The 17606-nt window shown below is 41.4% G+C and overlaps 1 protein-coding gene across 1 annotated transcript in view; it reads right to left on the bottom strand.

Annotated features, from left to right (window-relative positions):
• Positions 1-405: 405 nt before the first annotated feature.
• Positions 406-17606, bottom strand: part of TMC2 (transmembrane channel like 2) — a gene marked incomplete at its 3' end in the record, with an annotated part of 44487 nt that continues 27286 nt past the window's right edge. The window contains exons 7-13 of the mRNA XM_045080966.1: positions 15891-15989; positions 12642-12784; positions 10579-10726; positions 7248-7436; positions 4273-4452; positions 2643-2792; positions 406-594 (exon numbers count right to left, since the gene is read on the bottom strand). Of these exons, the coding sequence (XP_044936901.1) occupies positions 406-594; positions 2643-2792; positions 4273-4452; positions 7248-7436; positions 10579-10726; positions 12642-12784; positions 15891-15989 (1098 nt within the window). The remainder of the gene's footprint in view (positions 595-2642; positions 2793-4272; positions 4453-7247; positions 7437-10578; positions 10727-12641; positions 12785-15890; positions 15990-17606) is intronic.

Raw genomic sequence — 17606 nt, 5'->3', positions numbered from 1 at the left:
CCTCGTGCTCACTCTTGCTCTCTCTCTCTCTCAAATAAATAAATAAAATCTTAAAAAAAAAAAAAGAAACTACCATTTTGTCTTATCCACTTCTGTTACCATTCCTACACCTTGCTCGGTATGGACTCCAAAGGAGGGTGGTCTTTGCCTTCCCTAATGAGAGTTGATGCCACTTTGGCATTTCTCTACTACCATCTGCTCAGTACCAAAGCATGTGATCTACCCTTCCCATAGGCCAAATGTGAGATAGGAAGGTCATATTGTTAATTACATGGGGGAAAAGTGGAGTTTCCTCTCGGAAGGCAAATAGGTCACTTAAAGGAAATAAAGATGAAATGCTTCACTATTTTGCAGAGCAGAGACTGGCATCAATTATCCAAATAAATGCCCAAGAATGCATCTGACTATATCGGATAGGATGGTTGAGACCCCTCTCTGTGGGATGTTCAAGAAATGGTGACCTACAAATCCAGCCTCCAGGTCCCAGCACCAACAGTAGTTCATGAACCGGACAAAACAAGCCCGCAGGAAGTCCCCCAGCAGGATGGTGATGTACGTTACCAGCATGTCAGACACTGTCAGCCTCATAAATTCCTGCAAGGGGCAGCACAGGAAAAAAAAAAGCATGGTCAGGGTCAAACCTTGTCCATTTCTCCCAGCTGACTGCAGCCACGCAAAGTCTTCCCTACCCACTTGAATCTTTTCTGTGACCTGCTGGTTCTTGGTGGCACAGAGATGGTACAGAAAAAGGACCCCAGGCTTTGGAAAATCCTTATTTTTAGTTCCCAGTTACCAATCATCTTTTGCTTTTGGAATAGTCTCTGAGCCTCTCAAAGCTGATAGTGATAACAACCTTGCAGGGTTATTGGGAAGCTTAGCAATTATGCATGCAAATTGCCTGGGACATTGGCAATGCCCAGTGTATGGCAGTTATCAGCACTATTGCACAGAGAGAGGATCTAAAAGGCTCCCTCCTTGCTTCCTGCACCTCCTCTGAAATGTAGCTGCCCCCAGCTACCGCTGAATCTGACCATCGTCCCTGGGGACAAGAGCCAGCATTCTTCATCTCCTGCTAATTGGATTTTTGGCTTGTCATACAGAGATAATAATGCAGGTTTTTTCACGAGGCACATAATAGAAGAGCCAAAAGCAAAGTTTTTCTCTGCTTTATAGAGTGTATATAATTTATTAATTTAAAAAATTGGAAAAGATCTACCAGGCATCATCACAACCTTTAAGACATCTGTCTAATAGCCTTGGAGTTCCTTGGGGGCACAGGGTCTGTTTTATTCATTTTTGTATCCTTCAAGATGATTAATGAATGTTTGCTGGATGAACGGCTGATGAGTTTTCAGGATTATTCCTCAATAAGAATTCAAGTTAATGCTCCTAAGTATCAGACAAATCAACATGTATCAAGTCTACTCTTCTGTGCAAGGTGATGCTCTGGGACCTGGGGTGGAGGCGGTGAAGGATACAGGTGAGCAGGATGTAACAGCTCAAACCCATCATTACTGACATGTTCAGAAAGAGACAAGCTTTAACCAGTGTTGGGAACAGTGACGGGCATTCAGGGAGGAGGGCAAGAGAGACATCTTCCAAGGGTCCGAGACAGGACATGAGAAATTCTATTGCAGAGTATTCCAAGGAACCACGTATGTAATGGACTCTCTTTTGCCTTCTAAGGAGGGTGGGTTTTATTGACTTGAAGACTCTTTCTCTATTATACCCTGTGATGGCTTTAGAAATGCAGGAGCTCAGGAAGCTGGATTGCTTTGTACATGAATGTACAAAGGAGGAGGATTTCAAGAATATGGGGGGAATCTGGACTAGAAAAGATAAGAAATGGTGAGTCTGAGCCCTCCACGGAGGAACTAGGGAAAAAAGTCTCCTAGGACCCCACGGGAAGGAAACTCTGCTACAGGAAAATATCTGCTGGTGGATTTATAGGCAATGTTTGATGGGCTATGTGATACATCCCTTCCTTCATTGTACTTCACCACCCTCAGTTAAAAACACTGCTGTCTAATGCTTTGTGTGATTGGGTTCTTCAGGGAACCCATGAAGAAGTAATAAACTCTGCATCTCAGTGTGGTGGCATAGGAAAGAAAAGCCCTGGGCAGGAGATGGAGTTGAGGAAGAAAGAACAGCTCATCCCTGTGTTACCTGAAAATACTTCAAGTTTCTGCCCAGGAAGGCAAAGAACATTAGCCTTTGAAGTCCATACTATGCAAGCTACTGGAATGGTGGTGACAGTGCATAAGGTGAAATGGTAGTTGTTAATATTTGGGACTAATGAAAACCATCAATTCTCTTTACAAAAATGCACAGATGCATATATGGACACGGATCCTGCCTCCAGTTTTTAGGAGTATTTATTCCTTATTTTGAGATGGAGAACCATAGGCTTTCAGTGAAATCTGAAGTAAGACTCTAAATGAATCCAAGTGGTATTAGACCAGTGAATGGAGCATGTAGAAAAGTATGTGGGATGCTGAAAAAAAATGGGAAAGAGAAAAGGTAAAAGTTCCCTAGGAAATACTGGCTTGACGTTTTGGTGTCTTAAAAATAGAAACATCCAGAAAGAAATAACAAAGAACCGAGAACAGGGATCACTTTTGCAGGACAGCATAATTACTCACAATGCCCACTGCTGTCTCCCAGCAAGAACCCCGGGGCACATCTGCAGGGTGCAAGGGTGGCCGGGGGACACTCTCGTTCCAACCCGAGGCGTTGTAATAGTTAAACAGAGTCCAGTGAGTGATGTTCTTTATTGTCTCTTCATTAGAAAGCTAGAATGAAAGATGGAAATGTGGGGTTGGAAGGAGGCAGGGATGGTTCAATTGTTTCCAAGGGAACAACAATTAAAGCTAGAATATGCCACCAGTCTGCCACCTAGCCTCTGCCTTACCTTTCAGTGGTTTCTACAGAAATGCCCTCCCCAGCCTTTCAGTCTATACAGGAGAAGGGGCATTTGGCTGAAATCCTTGGGTCTTTTCCGTGAGATTTTTTCTAAGTTACTATCTGTCTGTCCATCCATCCATCCAACCATCCATCCAATCATCTATCATCCAGTGGAATGCTGATCATTCTTCTTTTGAGAGTAATGTTTTTCAGGATCTATTCTAGGCATGTAAGGTAGAGATGACACAAGAGTGAAAAAGAAAGACAGGCTTCCCTCAGAAAGTTCACAGTCTGGAGGTGAGAGAGGTGAACAGACAATTATAGAATAGAGTGATAAGAGCTATGGGAAATATTCCCCAGGGACCAAGGAAATCCATATCAGACCATGGGGCCACAGAGAACTTACTGGAAGCAATGACATCTGAGACAAAACCTCAGGGAGGATTAGTCAATGAGTTAAACATGGGGAGAAGAGTGGAGAGACAGGCAAGAGAAAATTCTGTCCCATGGAGGAAGTGTGAGGTTCAAGAGAGCGGAAGAGTTCACTGGGGTAGGATGAAAGCCAGAGATGAAGGTGGAGGGGTAGGCAAGTTATTCCATGCTTAAAATCTTCCAATAGTTTTCTGTTAAACTCAGGTAAAAGTTCATACAGCTCCGTAATGAGAAGGTAGAGGTGGGGAAGAGGACCATCATCATCTGACCCTTTCCTTGGATTCATTTTCCCCTTCTTCCCTCCACTCTATTCTTTGCTATCCTACAGTTCCTTGTTTGCACCAGCTATTCCCTCTGCTTTTTCCAATGTCTGCTAAGACTCCCCAGGTTGGGTGGGGGGAATTCTGGAGTCCCTCCTATGGACTGTCATGCTTCCCTGGGCTTGCCCCCACTGGAGCACATGCCACAATATGCTATACTGAATGAGTCTGTCTCCCAGCCGAGATGTAAATATCCTTGGGACAGGACTGTGTCTTGCTGTCTGCTGTACCCTCAAGGCCTGATATAGTGGGTGCTCCATGACCGTCTAGTGAGCAGTGAAGGTGGGGTCAACTATGAGATATCATGTCAATAGACACTTACTTTATGGCAGCTATGATGCAATATAGGAAAGGCTGCAGATAAACTATTAAGGATACCAAATGACATGTATATGATGTAAAGAGACTACCTAAAAAAAAGACAGTAATGACCTGCAACAAAACATTAACAATGGTTATATTTGGGTAATAGGATTCTGGGGATACTTTTTTCTTCATTTTACTTTTCTCAATTTTCCAAAATTTCTTTAATTAATAGGGATTATGCATAAGGAAAATATAGCTGAAAAAGGAAATCTCATGGGCACCAGGGATTAGAGGAGTTTGTGGTCTTTACCTTGAGATGAACATCATCCATCAGGGCCAAGAGAAATGTGTAGAGGTTCCCCAAGAAGAGTGCAAAAATGCGTCCCAGCTGCCACTTTAGTCCAATGCGCGGGTGATAATTCTCCAGAGCAGCAATGGTTTCAAACAAAGGGGGACAAAACATACCAAGCAGGGACATCACAATTTCTACCTGAGAAATCAGTAAAGCCTGGATTACTTGGGTCATCTGTATCACTTGTTTGGTCACCATCTCTGTACTCCCTAAGGCCATGCATCTCCATCTCCTTGTTGCCCCCTCTTCCACCTCTGGAGATGCCCTCAAGACTCCACAACTTACTATGTGACTGTGACTAAGCTGCCAACATGCCTGGAACTGTCAGCCTATGTCCCAGACATCATAATTGCTCTGTGACTGGATGCTGTCATGATTGTTGCTATTGGTATTGATAAAAATGGCAAATTTTCTTTGAGAAATAAATGGGTTAACATATGGAACAGTTCTTTGTGTTCAGTCAAAGTCATGAGCTGGGAAAGAGTCACTGTGGTAGCTCTTATCTCAGGAGCACGGAAGACAGAAAGCTGAGATCACAGAAGGGAACTAACAGCAGAGGGACATGGTAAAAAGTATGGCATCTGGAGTCAGTTCTCTGGGTTTGAGCTCCAGCTCTAACCCTTGCTGGGTTTGTAACTTAGGACAAGTTACATAACTTCTTTGAGTTTCTTGTTTCTTCACATGTAAAGTGGGAATGACAGTTTTTTATTGTGAGAGTCAGATGAGATTGTGGACATAAATATGCTAGCCTGGAGCCTGGTAAGCACTAAATTTGGCTCCAATTTTGGGAGAATCCCGACTTGTATAACTGAACCTGACCACGGTAGAATATTTTTTTTTCTTCAAATAAAACTGCTCATCTAGTACAGAGTAAATCTTTGAACTGCTGACCAAAGTGCAGGTGGGTCGACTCTTCTGGGCTGGTTCTGACACCCTTATACTCTATCACACTGTCTGTTGACTTGGCTACTCATCACCTTCACACATGTTCATGCAGTGTTTCCCACCTGGACAGCCATCACTGTGGTGCATCACTGCACCACATCCACCACCACCCTTCTTCACATGTGTGTTTAATGCATAGCCGAATTCCTGCCTTTCCCACAAAGTCCCCCAGCCTCTCCAGCTCACATAGAACTCTCCACCTGGCACACATCTGTAAACCAAAACATCTTAGTTGATCACTATTCCTGCCCACTGCTGTTCATGTTTTGGTTTATTCTTGTCAAGTCTGCTTCCTAAGGAAACTGCAATCTGCTTAAGGGCAGGATCCATCTCAGGCATCTTTTGTATCCCTCTCATACCTTAGTGATCTGATATTTCAGATAAGTTAACTGTAAAAGCATGTAGCTTAAAAACATTCATTCTGATTATTGCCTTTATTTTAAGAAAATAATTTATTTATTTATGAGAGAGAGAGAGCACAGAGGGAGAGGGAGAGGGAGAAGCAGATCCCCACTGGAGCAGGGAGCCCAATGTGGGGCTTGATCCCAGTATCCTGGGATCATGGCCTGAGCCAAAGGCAGACACTTAACCACTTGAACCACACAGGTGCCCCATTATTGCTTTTAAACCATAGCTTTAATCCATTTATATTTATTGTAATCACTGACATTAATCTATCTGATTTTATGCTTTATATTTGTCCTACCAGTTGCACATTTCTTTTTCTATCCTTTTTTGCTTCATGGGAAGAGATAGATTCTTTTTTATTATTTAATTTATCTAGCTCATGATTCTGTAGATCAGTAATTTTTCTCTGGGCTTAGGTAAGTGGTCTTTTGCTGGTCTCATGTGGATTCATTCACATATCTATGGTTCAGATGGTTGATGACTTCATTCACATGTCTGCTAGTTGACTGGCTGTCATGTAGAGTGATGAGATAACTGAGCAATATGTCTCTCATCATTCAACAGCCTAGTCTGGAACTGTTCACATGGTGGAGATCTTAGGGTTTCTAAGAGGGTAAGTTCCAAAACACAAACATTTTTCAAGTCTACTTATATCATGGTTGCTATTGTCTCATTGTTAAAGCAATTCACATGGCTAACCTAGCTGAATTCCAAGGGTGGGGAAACAGATTCTACCTCTTCATGAGAGGAGCTAGAAAATCATATTGCAAAGAAATATAGGAATATAAGATGGGGAAAAACTTGTAGCCATTTTGCTAACTACTAAAGATGCTAAGTTCCCAAAAGAGATTTATGGACTCAATATAACCATAGTGAAACTTTAATGAGTTTTATTGTGGATCTTGATGAGAGAACTCACTTTACCAGATATCAAGATATACTTTAAAGGCATAGTTTATCAGTGTATTTCTTCGGGCAGGAACAGGTAAATAAATCAGTGGTATAGAATAGAGAGCTCAGAATCACACTCATACATGAACAGATACTTGATTTAACTTTATACTTGATTTATGACGTATGGCACTGTAGAGCTGTGAAGAAAGGATCACCTTTTTAATAGCTGGTGCTAAGACAACTTATTATTCAGTTGACTGACATGCTAATTATAATCCAGCTTTAATAACCTATAAGAGACTAATAAGACGTGACTCTTTTTTCAAATGTTCATGCTACTTAACTGGAAAGGGATGTGATTTCACTTTTTAAATATGTCCTATAGGGTGGCTCAGTCATTGGGTGTCTGCCTTTGGCTCAGGTCAAGATCTGGCCTACTGGGATTGAGTCCCACATTGTGCTCCGCGCTCTGCAGGAGGCCTGCTCCTCCCTCTCCCACTCCCCCTGCTTGTGTGCCCTCTCTTGCTGTGTCTCTCTCTGTCAAATGAATAAATAAAATCTTAAAAAAAAACCCAAAATATGTCCTATAATCTAGATTTTCAATAATTCAGCTGAATTGCATAGGAACTAGTATAATTTTCCATGTTTGCTCTCAGCATTCACTTCTACAGAGACGGCCTTTTTACCTCATTTCTTTCATACCAGCTGACATTCTGCATTTTGGAGAATTCCTGGGATCGCTTCACCACAAAGTAAATGAGGTACCCACTTCCACACAAACAGCAGATGATAAGAAAATTGGCCAGGACCCGGAGAAATCTTGTCAGATGAATATTTTCTTCTTTGTTACTCTCTTGTTCATCCACTATTGATTCCTTAATGTGTGGAAATAAGATGTGAGTAAGGACAGGCTAGGAACAAATTGGGTTCCTGAAATGACTGCTTAGTATATTATCATAAATGAAATAATCCAGAGGAGGTGCTGCAGAGCACTGTTGCCTTATGGAGAATTTTCTTCCTTCCTTCCTTCCTTCCTTTCTTTCTTTCTAAGTTTTATTTATCTATTTTTTGATAGAGAGAGAGAAAGAACACACAAGTTGGGGAGGAGGGGCTAAGGGAGAGGGAGAGAGAGAATTTCAAGCAGACTCCTCACTCAGCATGGAGCCCCATATGGGACTCAACAAGCAACCCAATCCCATGACCCCAAGACCATGAGCTGAGCCAAAGTGAAAAGTCCAGTGCTCAACCGACTGAGCCACTCAGGCGCCTCAAGAATTGTTTTCTTTCAGAAGATATACCTTGTTGTTATTCCCATTTTGGTACACGTGATAACAAAAGCTTAGATTTATTGAATACCTACTGTATGCCAGTTGTGGTGCTAAACACCTGTTTTGTATCACCCTCATAATCCCAATAACAAACCAACGTAGTAATTTCTATTATCACCCATGTCATAGAGACTTGGCCCAGAGAGATCTCAGCAACTGTCTGACTGGGATTGTTTTAAAACTATAGAGCAAATAGATTAAAATGACATGTTAACAATACTGAGTCTTCTAATTCAGGGGCCAGCAAACATTTTCTATTCTAATAGTAGGGCCACTTGGGTGGCTCAGTCAGTTGTGTCAAACTCCTGATTTCAGCTGGGGTCATGATCTCAGGGTTGTGAGACTGAGCACTGCATTAGGCTAAATGTTCATTGCAGTGTTTCCTTATCCCTCTCCCTCTGCCAACTTGTACTCTCTTTCTCAAATAAATAAATAAATGAAATCTTTTTAAATTTTAATTATTTTTAAAAGATATTTATTTATTTATTTGACATAGAGAGACACAATGAGAGAGGGAACACAGGTAGGGGGAGTGGGAGAGGGAGAGCAGGGAGCCCAATGTGGGGCTCGATACCAGGACCCTAGGATCATAACCTGAACAGAAGGCAGACGCCCAGTGACTGAGCCACCGAGGCACCCCTAAAATCTTTTTTTTTTCTTTTTAAAGAGCCATTATAGTAAATAGTTTTGGCTTTGCAAGCCATGTGGTCTCTTTCACAACTACTCAACTACCCCATAATACATGAAAGCAACCACTGACAATATGGAAATAAATAGGCATTGATTTGTTTCTATAAAATCTTCTTTACAAAAGTAGGCAGCAGGTTGGATTTGCCCCTGGACAATAATTTGTTGATATCTGTCTAATCTATGAATATGGTATATCTCCCTTTATTTAAGATTTCTGAATTTCTTTCAGAAATGTCTTATATTTGTTGTTATTAATTCTATTCTTAAGAATTTTATGTAATTTTATTGTAAATGGGATTAAAATTATTTATAAATTTTATAAATTTATAAATATTATAAAATTATAATAATATAATATAATAATAATTTTTTATTTTCTTTTAAAAATTATTTTCTATTTTGCTGTTGTATATAAAAATATAATAGTCATATATATAATATATATATATTTAATTTTAATTTTTATTTTTATTTTAAGTAGGCTTCATGCCCAGCATGGAATCCAATGCAGGGCTTGAACTCATGACTTTGAGATCAAGACCTGAGTTGAGATCAAGAATCAGATACTTAACTAACTGAGCCACCAGGCACCCTTAGATTTTTTATTATAGACTTTGCATCCTGCATCAGTAACTCTCTATGAAGACAGAAATAGTTCATGGTGGACCCAAGACAATAAATGAGGTCTCCTGATTACCTAAGTACTGGGAAGGAGACTTTTCTAATCAATGAACAGTTACTGTATTCAGGTCCAGGTTTAACTAATTTATCAAGCAGTTAATATACATTAGCTCTGCAGTTTTCATATATGCTCTGTTATATAAAGTTATTATCTCTGATTTTAATAGACTCAGAGAAAAAGCCCTCACCTTGCCAGATGTTCAAAGGGCTTCAGACATAGGCACTGACCTTCTTTTTCTCTCTTGGGTAGGTCTGGAGGAAGAGGCAAAGCCTCCGTTGACCCCTCTTTTGCCTTTGGATGCTCCAACAGTGCCTCCCTCCCCCTCCACCCCCGCTCAACTGCTGCCAGAAGGAGAAGGGAAGAGAGCCTAGTCAGCTCCCTGCATTACCCACTGCCAAGCTGTCAGGACTGTGGGCTCATGAAACCCATGTAGTGAGCTGCTCAGCCCAAGCTCTGCCCCTGGTGGATGTACCTGCCCTTTGTAGGCATTGGTGAGTGGGAAGCTGCCAGGAAGGGCCAGAAGAGAGGAGAGGGAAGAAGACAAGGCAATTAAGCGTGTTGTAAATCTGACCTTTGGCAGGTCCTGGGGGAAAGAAAGTCTGATCAGATGGGAGACATATTGAACTATAAGAACTCCAAATGGTTTTTATAGACATGGAGGAAATAAATAAGATGTGCCGCTCTTCAACATACTAGCTTCTGTCTTCATTCATTTGTTTACCCCTAGGTTTGCTTTTATTCTAAAAAATAGAGATGTGTAGGCCACTTCACATGTCTTTTGTGAATAAATTTATGAGGTAATTAAGTAGGAAGTTGCTGCATATTTAATTGACTCCTTTCACCCACACAAACCAGAGTTCTCAACTCTTTCTGGGGTTTCTAATCACTCAGAGAGCCTTTAAAGAATTTAATGCCAGGAACCCCCCAGCCCCTGACCAATTATACTAGAATCTCTGGGGGTTTGGGCCCAAAAGATTTTTAAAGCTGCCTAGGTGATTTAAACATGCATCAAAGGTTGAGAAGTGCAGCCCCAAATGATTACTTCCAGTTTCTCTGGCAGAAAAAAGTTCCACAAGGAAACAGTCAGGACTAGGTCCCAGCAACCAAGATTCTCTGTCATATTACGAAACAGATGTGGGTACCAGTCATGGGCATTCTGTCTTGAAGGCTTGAGACCGCGGCTCACACCTCTGGTAAAGCCTTTTCCACAAATTACTTGGGGATCTTATCTATCATGCCCCAACTTTGTGAAGTCTCCTAATGAGCAAAGGGACCCAGAATGCCTCGAGGAAGTGGGAACAACCCTGGGACACCTACCTTGAAGCTGGTGGTAATGGAGGCATATTTATTGTCGGCTGTCTCTGAATTCCCAATCAGGTAATCCCAGCTGGTGAACATCTTGAAGCTGAACGTGAAGTTAGCACTCTCCCCCTCACTCGCACTGCCCTGGGTATTGCTGGCCATCCTGTAGGGTGCATACCATTGCTGTTAGCCCAGGGGAACCTTGGCCTCAGTTGGGCTGGGGCACAGGTAGTAGATATGCAATGAGGGGAAAGAGCCAAGATGATTCAAATTGAACTATACCCAGGGTGCCTTCCCCCTAGATTCAGAGTTCACAGCAAGCACACATGGTATCATCTGGACAATGAACCACTGAACCACGTTTTCTACCCCGACATTTGACTTCCTGTGGCTAGACTCCTCTGCCAATGTTGTTTGAGAACTCTTTGTGGGAACTCAATTCTCAAACCAGAATATCCTCTTCTAATTCACGTATCTTCTTGAACAAAAAAGATACTTATTTTCTGATATAAAACCCAACAATCCCTGAGGTAGTTGTTATGGAAACCAGTGACATGTACATCCTTCTCTTAAGCAAACTTGGTTGAAAGTCCCTTGGACCTGCCTCGTTACCCACCCATTTTATCCTACCTAGCCTCAACCTTGCTGTGGGAATCAGAATTTCAAGCAGATCCTCTCTCAGATACAATGTATGTATGGTAGAATTTGTTCCTCTTTATCTTATGGGATTTGCTATTCCATGGGCTTAGTTGACTTAGGTTTTTGGTTCATCAGGAAAACCTTCTATACACCTATACTCATCTGGGATAATAACAGGGAACATTGCAACAAACACAAGAGCTAAGAATAAAAGCAAGCCTATCCCCTGATAGATCTGGCTGGGCAGCCACCCATCACCAAATGGTCACTATTGTGCTGGGCAGTCCCTCATGAACAGCAGCATTTCCCCTTGAGAGGACATGACAGAAAGTTCTACTGGGCTAACGACTGACTTTTTGGAGTTTTTAACACCTGCTCTACTCCTTTCCTGCAGACAGGTGCTCTTCCGGGAGGAATGCTGAAGGATGGATGGGCCTTGCGCTCTTCCGGGAGGAATGCTGAAGGGTGGATGGGCCCGGTAGTCAGATTTGTGCAGGAGGCTGTGTCCCCGATACTACGTCAGCCTTTGCTGATTGGGGTTCCCTGGCTTAGAAGAAGGCAATTCATAGGCCAGATTTTTTCCTCAGAGAACACAAATTAAAAGGCACAGACATATTAGAATGTCATTTCTGGGTGCATGGGTGGCTTAGTTGTTAAGTGTCTGCCTTTGGCTTAGGTCAAGATCCCAGGGTTCTCGGATCAAGTCCTAAATTGGGCTCCCTGCTCAGCAGGGAGCCTACTTCTCCCCCATTCCTACTCCCCCTGCTTGTGTTCTCTCTCTCTCTCTCTCTGTGTGTGTGTGTGTGTGTGTGTGTGTGAAATAAATAAATAAAATCTTTTAAAACAAAAAAGTCATTTCTGACCACAGAGACAGATAGAGTTGGGGCCAGAGAGGACACCATGGTTAATCACATCACATATGTTCCTTCACGTTTTTTATTGATATCTTTACAAATGTGGAGCTCAGTACTCACATGCAAGCTAGAGTTACAGAGGAGCAGAATAGTTTTTCTGAGGAAGCTGACCTCTGGGTTAAGTGAAAACAGACTTGAAGACTTCTCCAGCCTTACCTTACCAGTTACATGCTCTCTCTCAAACAACACTGGCCTTTTGACAGGTTTTGGGACTTACTAAGATATTTGCTGCCTCAGGGCCTTTGCACATGCTCTTCCTTTGTGTAAAATGCTGTGCCCCAGACTTTCAAGGTGACTGGCCGTTTTCAGCATCATGTAAAGGTGTTTTACCCCTTTTCTGAAAACTTCCCTTATTATCCTGTTTATATCTTTTATATCACATATGACAATCCATATCTGCTTTATATGTCTCCTTGTTTTCTTTCTAAATCCCCATAAGAAGGTAAGGAGGCACAGAGTGGCCATGGGAGTGGGTTGTTTGTGTGAAGAAAATGAAAAGCCTGTAAAAGAGACAGTCATACTTACGATCTAATGACAATCATCAGGCTATAGCCGAACACGCTGACCCCCACCATAAAGTATGCCATGGGTAACCTGTACCTCAGCCACCCAATAGTCCTCTGGTTGTTGTAGTAGCCGTAGAAGAGAGCAGAATACTTGATGTAACCCTGTGGGATAGGTCCAAATGTTCTGGGTTTGTAAGCTTAGTGCAGATGGTCTCCAGACACTTTCATTCTACTGGGATTTCTTTCTTAGGGTTTAATGGGAATCTGAGAGGTGAAAGGAGGAATTCTGGGCATCCTTACTCTTCCTTCAAATTCCCCCAGTTTCTCCAGAGTCTATCCATGTCTGCGTCTCCCCTTCATTCTCTTTGTTCTCTATTACCCAGAATGCATACAGATACAAAACAAGGAGGACAGCTTTGCTAACATTGCGGATACAATGTGTGTGTGTGTGTGTGTGTGTGTGTGTGTGTGTGTGCCTGTGTGCATGCATGCAAGAAGAGCTCCAAATTCTTTCCCCTCACATTTCCAGGGTCTTAATGTCACACTCTGGAAGTAGGCTGGAGTCTGTGAACTTTCTCAGTATGAAACTTAAAAAGAAAACCATACCTTTACAGGGCTTACAGTCTAATCTAAACCTCAAGTTTTGTTTTGTTTTGGCTTTTAGGTATAATTGGCTTTAGGTATAATCAGTACACTTTTCAGGTGTGATACTAGCTTGGAATTTTAGCATTTCTTGTATGTCTTTGCTGAAGTTAAACGAGATTATTCTGGCCTCATACAGGTATGTATTTGGAAAGGGAAGGCAAATCTTAACAATCTTTTCATGTACTTAAGGTTGTTTCTTCTTTGATATGATACCTAAACTCAATAAATAAATAGTCATCACTTAAATATGAGTTGTAATGTGGAACCTGAATCACATATTAAGCTTTTCATATCTTGTTACATTAAACTCCATCGCAATCCCCAAAATACTGAGTAATTGAAAGGAGAAAAATATTAACTTTGCCATAGGGAATCCTGACAGACACGACTTTACCCAAGTGGTCACAATGTTGCCCATCATAACATGTATCAACATAGTATAACCCCAATTTGCCACCCTGAGAAGGGCACATTACCTCTGTGGCAACCTTCCCAATAATGTATGATCTCACTACAATCATGAGGGAACATCAAATAAACCCAAATTGAGGGACATTTTCCAAAACAACTGACCAGTTCTCCTCAAAAGTGTCAAGGGCACTGAAAGAGAACTGTCACAGATTTGGAGGAGACTAAGGAGAGAGGACAAATACAATGTATGATTTTGAATTTGGTCCTGGAATAGAAAAGGAATATTAGTGAAAAACTTGATGAAATCCAAATCAATTCTACACTTTAGTTAATAATATTATACCAGGGTTAATTTATTAAATTGTTCTATGGGTAGATAAGACGTTATCATAAAGTGAAGCCAGGTGAAGGGTATACGAGAACTCTATACTATTTTTTGTGTGTGGGGGAATCTCTGTACTATTTAGGCAACTCTTCTGTAAGTCTAAAATTATCTCAAGATTTGAAGTTTTTAAAGCTTAATTGCTCTATCTTGTACTATCAAGATGTGGGATCTTTTACCCACACATAATTCCGTAAGATCATGGATTGGTCAAGTGGAAAATAATGGTTCCCTGAGTTATAAAAATCTGCCAAATGTTGAGGCACTTTGTACACATGTAAAAAATCACATGTTAATATCTTCATTGATCTCATCAGAAAAGCATCTAACCATTAAGAAACTGCCACTGTGATGGTGATGGATATAAGTTTTCCAAAGCTTTAATTTTAGCTTGAAAAATATAATTTAAGGGCCACCTGGCTGGCTCAGTAGGTGGGGCACACAACTCTTGATCTTGGGGTTGTGAGTTTGAGCCCAATGTTGGGTGTAGAGATTATTTTTTTAAAAACACATTAAAAAAAAAAGAAAAAAATTTTTACCATTGGTAACAACAACAACAGCAACAATAAAATGGAGGATTATTGTTGAACAAATTCAGTTTGTTTTGGGCAGCTAGTATGTTTCCTTAGGGGTCCTTGAGTGAAATAAAGAATAAAGGAAATCCTTAGTGGTAGTATACAGTAGTAGTAGTATATAATACTTAGTACTATAGAAATGTAGTAGTTGTTTGGAACACCCTTATTCTGAATGGCTTGGAAAAATACTCCAACACACTACCACACGTACCTGAGAAGTATGAACCTGACCTGAACTTGAACCTGACTACGAGAATGAAGCAGCAGCAATGACCTGTTGCCTGAACCTCCCAGCCTTAGGAACTCTTTGGAGTTGCAGACAGAGCTCCACAAAGGCATAGAGGTGAGGAGACTCAAAAGGAGGAAGGGGTATTCCAGGCCATGTCCTGAGCAAAAGTAGGAGGCACTAGTATGTGATGTGTTCAGGGACTTCCCCCAAACTTGATAAAAACTGGAAATTAAAGTATGAGTTCTGAGACAGAAATGGAGCTGGAAAGGGAGGATCAGCCAAGTGGTGAACAGTTCTTTTATAAACCTGATTTAAAACATTGGATTTTATTCCCTTTAGGAATGGGAATAAATGGATATCCAAGGTAGGAGAGTGACAGGGTCAGGTTTGCCTTTCAAAAAGATCACTCTGACAGCAGAGCAAATGGAGATTTTAGGAGCCAAGTCAAAGCAGGAAGCAGAGGTAGAAGATTCTTGACATGGTCGTGGTATGGTGTGGACATTATCCAAAGAAGAGGTAAGAGGCATAGAGAAAGGGGGACTGAATTAAGATAGAGTTAGTGGTTGGCTTGTTGTGTGTGGTGGGGGGGAGGTGGAAGTGAGGAAGAGGGAAAGGTCTCACACTTGAACGACTGGGTGAATGGTGGTTCCAATAAAGGAGATGGGAAAACGCAATGTGGGTTTGGCTGGATAGATGTTGAATTTGAGGATGCCATGTGAAGCTTGGGAACAGCTTAGCTGGTGATAGCCCTGGAGTCTTCCTGTGGGTATGGGAAGAGAAATCTGTCCTGTAAGGACACTTACATGGATCTGGCAGAGAGAGAGAGGAGCGGTGTGTGGCTGCAGGAAGGACCTATGAAAGGATCTTAGGAGGACAGGGTTGGCTAGCTCATTTGCATAGTGGAGATCTCATTTGAGTTAAGCACTGGTTTTCCAATGACTAAACGCATTATTTCACACTTATCCATGCAAACTTTAGGTCTTACAATCACATAGTAGAAGGGCATTGGCATGTTAGTGTTGGTACCTCAAAATCCCAAAGGACAGAAAAATCCATGGCTTTTTCTTCCTCAGCCCGAGGCACTGTCTTCCTGGGAATGCTGCCATAGGGCACGCCCATCAGTACCTTGTGTAGGGACAGAATGACAGCATGATGAGTGGAGAAAATGCAAACACATGGAGACATTAATATACTGGGTTAAATATCTCCCTTCTCAGAGCAGGACACACCCCACTTTCTTCTTTAGAGAATATTAATCCCTTTCCTGGTGTAGAACTATCACATACTCATTGTAGAAAATGTGAAAAAGTACAGAGGGCATTTTAAAAAATTCCCCATCACTAGAGTGCCTGGGTGGCTTAGTCACTTAAACATCTTACTCTTGGTCTTGGCTCAAGTCGTGATCTCAGGGTCCTGAGATGGAGCCCCAAATCCAGCTCTGCGTTCATCATGGAGTCTGCTTGAGATTCTCTCTCCCTTTCTCTCTGTCCCCTCCTGCTTGTGCTTGCTCGCTCTCAAATAAATAAATAAATAAATAATACATTTAAAAAAAGATTTTATTTATTTATTTGACAGAGAGAGAGAGATCACAAGTAGGCAGAGAGAGAGAGAGAGAGGGGGAAGTGGGCCCCCTGCTGAGCAGAGAGCACGATGAGCGGTTTGATCCCAGGACCCTAAGATTGGGACCTGAGTTGAAGGTAGAGGCTTAACCCACTGAGCTATCCAGGTGCCCTGATAATAAATACATCTTTAAAAAAGTCCCTATCACCACCATATCCCAAAGATAATGATTGTTAGATAATCATAGATTTCCTTATGGTTGTTTCTGAGTTTTATCTATATTTTAGTCTGGTTATTTAGCTTAATTCTCAATTCTCTATAGCATATGGTATGTCTCTGAATAAAATGACTTCAGAATATTTAATCCCATCTATCTACTATAAATTTACTTAACAAATAACCTATTGTTGGATATTAGAATATTGCCAGTTCTTCACGTGTACATGATTATGTTATTAATAACCTAATATATATGCCTGTATTTGCATCCTTAATTCTAAAAAAATCAGAATTGTATGAAGTTTACATATTGATTTAGGAGGGATTAACTTTTTTATTTTACAATATTAAGTTTTCCCTTCCAAGAACATAGCCTCCTGTGTATTCCGTTGTATTTTGGTCCTGTAATGCTTGACAGTGTTCTGCCCAGAAGTCTTCTAATTTGTCAGATTTCCCTTGGAAAAGATCCCAGGCCAACACTCTGGAGACCTGGATCTCATTTACTACAAACTTACTGTGTGACTTCGTACAAGTTGCTTATTCCTTTCCTGTCTCTCAGTTACTCATCTATAAGTAGGTACGCACATACATCTGTATAAGATTATATCTGGGAGAATAGTGAGGAATAAACTTTAAATGCAGGTTTTGTTTTTTTTTTTCAGTAACTTATGACACAATGCATTCTCTCTCTCTCTTTTTTTTCAGGGTAAAGAAAAAAACTTACTAAGACGTTAATTCTCCACTAATCTTAAAGTAAAACAAAAGACAGAAAAATGTAGGGTCCATGTCTTAATTTAGAAACACAAGTATCTTGAACCCACCCCTCATTTGTTTGGTTGGATTGGCCTAGGGGACTGGAGGTGCCCCTCCCCACCCATGGGGCACAAGGACCCACTGAGACCCTGGGTGGGCCATGGGGCCAGCTGAGCAGGTGAGCTCTCTGGGGAAGGACTGGCATCAGCC

This window comes from Mustela putorius, unplaced genomic scaffold (genome assembly GCF_011764305.1).
Source record: "Mustela putorius furo isolate JIRA1106 unplaced genomic scaffold, ASM1176430v1.1 tig00000054_pilon_pilon_pilon, whole genome shotgun sequence".
Taxonomy (NCBI): domain Eukaryota; kingdom Metazoa; phylum Chordata; class Mammalia; order Carnivora; family Mustelidae; genus Mustela; species Mustela putorius.
Note: the sequence above shows the minus strand (reverse complement) of the source record. Positions and strands in the feature narration are given on the sequence as shown.